Here is an 8,800-nt window from a genome sequence, read left to right as displayed (position 1 = left end):
TTCTTAAAATCCAACCAAAAGTTGATTGCTGGACTATAAGAAAGAATGAGATCTAACAGGGTGACTTAATTTATATGTGGCTCAAATTATATGTGGCTCAAATTATATAGTTTATTTTTATTTAAAAATTTAAAATTCTTCTTCATCATCATCATCATCATCATCATGAAGTATGTGTGTGAGTATGTATACCCAGGGCTTGAACACAAGTCCACAAGCACCTTTTAAGCCATCTCATTCACACTAAGGTTTTCTTTATAAGGCATAACTTTTTCCTTTTGTTTTGAAGGAGATAATAATCTTTAATCCTCAAAGAAGGGACCAAATAAGAAGAAACTGAAGACATACCTGGTGAACTGAAATGGTGTTTTATTGCAATCACAAAGCACCAACTCCATGAGGCATGGACACACATCACTCAGTAAGTGTCTCTTGGAACAGAGATGTAGCAAGCCTACTTTTTCAAGTTCTGAAAGATAGGTACTCAAACCAGGGACCAAACACTGCAGAGGACAGCCAAAAACGATTACAGCATCATGGAGGGCTATATATATATAATATAAAAATATTCTGTGCTATCAACAAAGCTTTGGGATCATCTATTAACTCTTGGCAAAATGCTTCAAAAAGAAATTATTATAAATATAAACCATAAAGTAAAAAAAAAAGCAAAATAACAACAACAACAAAAACAAAAACCTCTAACTGCTTTCTTCAGCAATAAGGAACTGACGTAAGCAGGAAATATTCTTACCCCCGTGACAGTGACAGTGAGTTGATCACAATAGATCTCTCCAGTGCAAAACAAGTTTCTCTTCTCAGAGAGAGTTCTGCTCCTGAAGGGGGCCTGGTATGTGTTCAATTCAAACACAGCACAGCACAATCCCTGGGAAACCTTAACAAGGTCAAATGGAGAACCCTCTACAAAGAAAGGGTGTTGGCAGTTCCGTCCAAGGAACATATGTATATCTAGGATGCCTAGGAGCAGAGAGACTCCAGGAGACAGCAGTCCTCCTCCCTTCGTGCCCCGCCTCCTCCCTTCCTCCCCTCTCCAGGAAGCTTAGTTTATTCTCATTTCTATAGCCCAAGGACACACATTCCACTTCCATCCTTTTTTTTTAAGAACTTGATGGAAACAACTCTATGGTTCTTGTAATATCAAAGCTCCTGGGGGGAGGGGTACTTAAGACTGGGTGACAACTTGGTTTAACAAGGACAATCATGTCTGCTCTGTGTTTGCTCCTCCAGGCTGAGTCAGGCCAGCTGATGGATTGCCTAGTCTATCCAATAGGATAACATTTTGTTGGGTTGGACTTCTTTACACACACACATCTATGTATTCTGTTTGCAGAGTTTCACAACATGAAACTAAATTACAACACTTGTGTATTTTGTTCTGAGGACTGAGACCTCACTTTGATTTACTATGAAGAGTTGTTCTTTAAATGCTTGGTCTGAAGAGGTTTTACATGATACTCATAGATTTTCAGAGCAGGCCCCAGTTTTAACTGAAGTCCTGTCAACACGTCATTTCTCGTCATCAAGAGCAGGGATTTTCCATCAATTTCCTAGAAGGGAAACAGAGGGGGAAAGCCAGTGTGTGAGTAAGCCCAGACTCTCTGGGGGATGAAGTTAAAAGGAAGGCTGAAGTCACACCACTTGTCCCTCAACCAAAACTACTGTTGTATTGAAATGTAATCTTTGGTGTTGAAATGCAATCTTCTACTGTATCTTCCATTTTCTCTTTCCGTTTTGAGATTAAACACAATCTGTAGCTGATATTGTTTTCAAGTTCCTATTACATATCTTAAGAAACTCAGGAGCAAGTTTAGAACAGTGTTACCCACCTCATGGAGCAGAGGTTGCTTCTCTGAAAGGGATACAGACATGCTCCAACCACAAAATATATTAAAAGTTGCTAGAATTCCCTATGTACTTTAAGTTTCAAAACCACTGTATAAATTACAAGAGGCAGAGATTATCATTCTTAGATTTCAGACAAAGGAAGGATATAGCAAGAATACTGGCCTGAGACAAAGAAGAATTAGGAGAGACATGAGACTTGAACTCTTGTCTGTCCACAGCCTTTGTACACTTTCTTGCTGTCTCCCTCCCCGATTCTCTTTCTACTGTCAGGTTGGGGGGGGGGGAGTGGGGTGGGGAGGAAAACAAGGCTAGATTAGCACTCTGCACCCAAACCCTTCTCCCAGTCCACCTCTACTTAACGCACAATTCAAAATTTGTTATCTCTCTTGCCTAATTGAGTCTGACTGGAAGGTTTCTGGAAATCTTGCTAATTGCAATATTAGGAAATAGTGGACATAGCTCATACAGTGGGAGAGTTTCTTCTGGTCATACCTCATTCTGAAAACCACTCTGCATGCTGGGACTCCCTACCACGCTTCCTCTGGCCAGATGGAGGCTGTGGGCACTAGGACCCAGCCAGCTACCAGCCCCCTTTCACTGGTGCTTTAGACTCCATCAGGCAGTTCCTTCTGGTATTGTGGGGACTACAAAGGACGAGGATAAAATGGGCTTCTCATAAAAGAGATGAAGGCTGTGAACGGAGAAGAAGCTTTGAATTTACACAGTGGATGCTTCCTGCCCTCTGTGGCCCCGCCTTTGTTATTGTTTGCTTGTGGAAGTTTCATGGCTCTTAAGGTAGAGCTGGTCCTAAGAAGGCATGGGTCAGATGTGCTTAAGAGTTTTGTTCATAGTTTTTCCTGGGTACTCCTGGACTGATCTAGGCTGAGGACACAAGGAGACCCTGAAGTGGCTACTTAAAACTGTGACTCCTGTTTACTCCCGTGCCTAGGGAGGCCATTGCTCCTAACTCCCATCTACCTTGTCAGGCTGTGGAGAAAATGTGCTGGATTCTAAGAGTGTGGAGAAATAGCATCAGGTGGAGGGCTGGAGAACCTCTTACTCTGAGGCTCTTTCTTCTGTCTCCTGGGAGATGTGGGGAGACAGGATTTCTATGAAGACTCCATATGTCCTGCTACATGTGCTCCTTTACCTAAGTGACACCTCCCTGTCACTGTTCCCCTCCATTGCTCTCCATGCCTCAGGTGACATGTCAGTCACTGTCACCACACCAGAAGAGGGAACTGCTTCTTGTGGCCCTACAGTGTTTTTCATTTGGGGAAACATTTATTTTTCTTTATTTTCCACCTAGTAAAACATCTGCTTGTGTGTGAGAGACAGCCACCACGCAGGACAAAGCAGCTGCTTCAGGGCAGAGTTGAACATTTCACGCAGACCCAGGAATCCACTAATACCTCACACTCATGCCTCACACTGTAGTTAGTGGTCATGATTGCCCAGCAATGAAACGTGTGAGAGTTACAGTTGCCTGTTAACTATTTTGAGGTGAACTTACTTAAGAAGAGTTGTTGTCCCTACAGAATCCCAGGAGTAGAGCAGAAGGTGCTACATGATGGCAGCAGAACCCAGGACACTGTGATCCCACAATGGAACCCAGGACACTGCGACCACAGCATTCTAATGTCTGGTGGCCTCAGCGCTCAGCCCAGGCCCTCCTCCAGATAAGGTGTGCTTGACTGGGAACGTCTGTGGAGCTGAGCCTCACCTGCTAAGACACAACCCTCTATTTTTCAAACAGGCACCTCTATTTTTAGACCCTGTTTTCATTTCTACACAAGCAGACTTTCTTCAGTAACTGAAAGCAAATTGTGGACAGAAGAAACCAGGGATGACCACGCATCCCTCTGTGACTGGGGGTCAATGCTGGGTGTGTCTGTGAAAATGCTGAAGTCTGGATTTTACTTGAGAGAAAATGGAAAAGTCATGTTTTATGTTACAATGTGATGTTTTTTCTGTTGTCCTGCAGGCACACCACAGCTCACAGAGGGACAGTTGGCGGAAGGATGCATTTGGAGACGTCACTGTGTAAGTGTTGAAACGAATTGACATCAACTCCCGCACTTTCCCCTTTGACCCTAACTCTATAGGGTCAATACAGTAGTAGGTGACTGGGAGCTTTGGGTTAGGCAGTCAGCAATCTGAATCCTATTACCACAACCTAGGGGGCAGACAAGCACAGGGAATAATTCAGTAGCAAGGGATTCTGTTCAGTCTGAGTTATGTATTCATATGTTTTCATAGTGCATCCAGTGCCTTGACACCCTCATCTGTGGGTACTAAGCACATATGTTCTTTTCTGAATAATGTACCTGGCAACATGTGAGCAGCCTTGGACCACCAACTGCACATACACACCCCACTCCAAAGCAGGGAGTGTTTCTCCTCCCCTTTGCAAATGAGAGGGACAGAAAGAAATCAGAGCGTTCTGAGCCCAGGTCCCCTCTCAGCTTCCTTTCTGCATTGTTGCCAGTGGGGATGGTAAGCATATTCCCACTCGTGGTGAGAAAATTCACCAAGGCTAAAAATTTCAAGAACTGCATAAAACATGTGCCTCATCAAAATCACACACACTGGAAAGTCCCTCAATTAAAAGAGCTAATAATTGGTTACTGAACTTCCATGATAGACTGAAATGGCAAATGAAGCCCAAGTTTTGCCAAGCAGTCCGGACCGTACTATAGCATCATCCCTCGATTTCCTGAGGAGGAACTCACCCAGATCCTGGAAGTTCATTGCTACAGACTGAAGTGCCACCAACTGATTTCGGGTCAGCAGAACAAATAAACAACCCAAGATTTTGTAAATGCATCACAATTAAAGCCAGAACAATGAGATGATTAATTCACAGGCTGGGATTTCTGTTGTTAGACAAGTATTTGCTAGCTTCATTGTGTTACAGTGTTCCTGTCATCATGTATAAGCAAACTCCACATTCCTGTTGGGCCAGAAAGTTAAAATGTCTACTTAGAAAGTTCCAGTGAGTACTGAAGCATTCAAGCAAGACTTAGAGAAGACAGGACTGATTTCTGTCCATCCCCAGGCCCTCAGATTTACAAACCAAGGAGACAGAATGGTCACTACTTCACTGGGTATCAGGCAGGGCCTAATGCTGTATTTCTGTAAGCCTTGTTCCCTCACCTGTTAGATGGGGACAACAGCTACCTGATTGGACCTGGCTGGATTCAGAGAACATCTACTGAGTAGCCAACACATGACATGCAGATAAACCCTAAATCTAGTACTTTTACTGTCTCTGTCAGCATTAATCTATGTGGAGGACATGCCTCAAGTTGGACTTGATCATGATACAAACCATAGGAAACTCATGGGAAGAGAAAGAGAAGACACAAAAAGGGTCAGGGAAAGAACAGGAACAGTCACCAAGAAGGAAGACCACTGTGTGGGACTCAGCAAGGGAAAGGCACTGTGATTCTGCTTTTCAGTGTGTTGTGGTATCTGGACCCCACTCTGACTGAGGAAAGAAAGCTCAGTTTTGAGAACACAAGCTGGAAGGTCAGCTATGCTCCTCATGGGTTCTCTATGTTAACATCTGACCCACAGGACTCCCATCCACAGTGGGGAGAGCTTTGGGCTAACCCATCCCCAGTCCATGCCATTTCCCCCTCCGATTCCTACAATTTCCGACAGGCATCAAGACACAAAAATCTCATTTGCAATTACTGGTGAAGAAGACAACGGCAGTTCCTTACCAACCACGTGAAGGATTCTGACGAAATAGCCGTTCGTTCTCTATTTTCTTTGGTCCGCGAATGTTCTCTACAACTCTCTTTGTGACAACTCTCTTACCATTCACTATCTTGCTACAAGTGGTGACCAGTCTGAACTTTCCCATTCCTTGGCTTACATATGGTACAAATGTTTCAGGGTCATCAGGATTCAATCTGGATCCTTCGGACACAAAAGTAGAAAATCCTGTGTCCATGATGGGGGTGACAGTGAAGAAGGGTGAAGAGGTTCTTCTGGACCGAGTCATGGGACCAGTGAACAAAGAGTCTCCTGAAAAAAGGTCTTCATCTTCAACGACCTTCTGAAAGGTGCGGCGTGGCCTCCGAGAGCAAATTTCTTCTTCCCAATCCGTTTCGTCTCTGCCGTCGTCATCTCTGATGATCTCCCCTTTGTCACCTCTGATAATCTCCCCTTTGTCACGGTCATCACCTCTGATTTCCACTTTGGTTCGGTTCCATCGGGACCTGTCATAGTCCTTTCGCTTCTTGGCATCGGATAAGATGTTATAGGCTTCTGCTACTTGTTTGAATTTCTCCTCAGCTGCTTCCTTGTCTCCTGGGTTCTTGTCTGGGTGTACCTGCAGAGCCAGCTGATGGAAAGCCCTCTTGATATCCGAGGAGGACGCGTTCTGTGGCACCCCTAGTATTTTGTAATAGTTCACCATGTTTCTTCAAACAGCCTTGCCCCACCGAGATGCAGGGTTGAGATTTTGAAGAATTTCCATATAACTTCAGAAAGCAAGATGGTCAATTATTCAAGTTTACAGCTCTGAATTTCCTCACATGGTTATTGGGGTGAAGCCTCTTCTGGTGGAGAAATTCCTCTTCAGTGTGTTGATCCTTCACATGCCACCACGCCCTTGTCCTTTCTTTGCTGGTGATTATGGGAGATGACTATGAGGTCATCACTTCAGCATCTCACAGACTCTGTTGATGCTCTGCTGCCTTGTTTCCATAGTGGTGGGGAATCTGAGGTGGCCACCACAAAAACCGAAAAGACCTCCTCTGATTCAAAGACACAATGTGCCCAAAATAAACAGACACACGGTGTCTTGTGTACAGAGAGAAGCCATTTGTGTGGCTTAAAAAGTATTTGCCTTGCTTGTTTTAAACAGCCACAAGCCAGCAGACTCAACATCCACTTTGGGTCACTGTGGGAGCAAATGCTTTGAGTGCCCTTTTCCATATCACTGTGTGGAGACCCTTTTGGGCTGTCAATTGGCAGCAGTCTGACATTAGGGCATGACAAAGAAGTAAGTTCAGACAGGAATTTGATTTTAGGGTGAACAAAGAAGCAGGCTTCAGGCATGACTATGATTTTAGGCTGGGACAGGGAAGTAGGCTCAGACATCTTGATCATCCTTAGAAACAGTGATCACTAGAGTGATCATGGGACTTTGTGTTTATTGTCTTGCTTGTTCCTCATTGTACTACTCGCCCTTAATACCTGCATGTAATTAAATGGTATAAAAGCAGATTGGAAAAAAATTAATCTGCCTCAGCCTCAGAACTGGCTGGAATCATGCTGCAATGTTGTCTAATTGTCTTTTTCTTTTTAATCCTCACTCCTGCCCTGGAGACCCTGTTGACTGACTGAGTGGACTTGGTCAGATAGCACCTCAGTGTTGGAGATCCGGTAATTAGGGTACAGTGATGGATACTGTGGGTATTGGAAGCATGTGCAAAGGAAAGTAAAGAAGATTTGGGCCAGCGGTGAACAAACTTTGTGGAAGAACAAGGACATGGCAAAGTGTGTTTTGTGTTTTGTGTTTAGAGTTATGCTGAAGTCCAGAGAAGCAAAGGTAATTCTCATAGTCTTGGGTCCCTGACTAGAGACACTTTACACCCTAGACCTGAGAGAATGGGTTTGAGAAAAGCAGTCCTTCCCAACTATCCCGGGATGATTAAGGGAAATGAACATAAGCTGTCTCAGAGCTCTCATAGGGACAGGAGGAGGTCAGGAGACCTCCTGCCGCCTTTGGTTCCTACTGGAGGAATGTTTGATTCTGGGTCCCTTAGGTAGGATATCTGGGTCCCTTTGGAACATCTAATTCTCTTTCCTCTCTGTCTATTGTCTGTCCTTGGCACGCCAATCTGTCCATGTCTGCCAAAACTGTTTTAGGTTGTTTGTTTTCATTTTGTTTTGTTGATTGAATGCTGTTCTGTGTTTTATGTTCAAAAGAAAAAAATGGTTGAAACTTTATCTCCTGGTTGTTCACTCCTTGATTCCGTTTTAAACCGTTTCAAAAAAAAATAAATAACAGTCTCAATTGGCCTTTGGAGCCCTTCACCTGTAGCTAGGAGTCAAGCTCAGCTGGAGAAGCTCAGCCAGGGTCTGACTGCACAAGGCTCTCTTAAAGGGCCAGCAGCTTCTCAGCTTCTATGGTAAGGGAACTGACGGTTTTCCTAGAGAAATCTGTGATGGTTATTGGGTTTAGCAAGTGACAAGGAACTCCTCTCTTGAAATTACAGCTAGAGAAATTAAGAATTTTGTCGGGTTTAAATAAGTAAATGTATGCAACCACTTCATTTTTGTTTCTGGCTGGTTTTTAAAGTATAAATATGTTCTACCTGTCTTAGCTATAGATTATTGGCTTATAACTTATTGGGTATGATTAAAAACTATAACAGTGGTAACAAGAAAGTTAACTTAAAACTGGCAACTCTCCGTTGGAGTCATTTTGCACAACAACCTGTGGCATGAGCCAACACAGGGAAAACAGGCCTCTAAAGATACTTCTAAATTGGGAAAACATTTTATGTAATTCTTATCCTAGAAACTAGACTTATAAGGGATAAAATTTAAAACAATGTCTCTTTAATGAGGTATTAAAAGTTTCACTGTCATGCATTCATATATAAGAACTGGCAGCCAAACTTTGTAACTGAAAGTAATGCTTTGGGTACTGATTTTTAAACAGAAAGGATTGTTTAAAATTGGGTTTTGCTTTCCAAAGTTATGGTTATGCTCTAATATTGCAATAGAAACTTTAAAATTATGGTTAAACTGCTAGTATTCCATTGGCTGCAGTTTTCAGTTTGATTGAAAGCTCAGGATTCTTAACTCACCCATATTTGTAATTAGTACAAATTAGATTGCTAAAGTGATAAAAGTTGCAAACAGCTGTGGCCATTATGGGCCTGCTGCCCCATTTACACAAGCTTTATTG

The 8,800-nt window shown here is 43.1% G+C and overlaps 2 protein-coding genes across 7 annotated transcripts in view; both read right to left on the bottom strand.

The window, feature by feature from the left end:
- Nucleotides 1-352: 352 nt before the first annotated feature.
- Samd13 (sterile alpha motif domain containing 13) overlaps nucleotides 353-8,800 on the bottom strand; it is a 47,383-nt gene continuing 38,935 nt past the window's right edge. For all 6 annotated transcript variants that reach the window (XM_052178980.1, XM_052178982.1, XM_052178979.1 and 3 more), the window contains one exon: nucleotides 353-1,568. In XM_052178980.1, coding sequence (XP_052034940.1) covers nucleotides 1,425-1,568 — 144 coding nt within the window. In that variant the 3' untranslated portion in view covers nucleotides 353-1,424. The remainder of the gene's footprint in view (nucleotides 1,569-8,800) is intronic.
- On the bottom strand, nucleotides 5,486-7,406 carry LOC127682570 (dnaJ homolog subfamily B member 6-like). Its single transcript, XM_052178978.1, has one exon. It carries the CDS (start codon nucleotides 6,293-6,295, stop codon nucleotides 5,591-5,593), a length of 705 nt encoding a protein of 234 aa, XP_052034938.1. The 5' UTR covers nucleotides 6,296-7,406; the 3' UTR covers nucleotides 5,486-5,590.

Source organism: Apodemus sylvaticus, chromosome 4, assembly GCF_947179515.1.
Source record: "Apodemus sylvaticus chromosome 4, mApoSyl1.1, whole genome shotgun sequence".
Lineage (NCBI taxonomy): Eukaryota > Metazoa > Chordata > Mammalia > Rodentia > Muridae > Apodemus > Apodemus sylvaticus.
This window is presented reverse-complemented; position numbering and strand designations above follow the sequence as displayed.

Excerpts from the sequence above, each read along its gene's own strand:
- LOC127682570 (XM_052178978.1), bottom strand. The coding sequence starts at position 6,295 with ATGGTGAACTATTACAAAATACTAGGGGTGCCACAGAACGCGTCCTCC.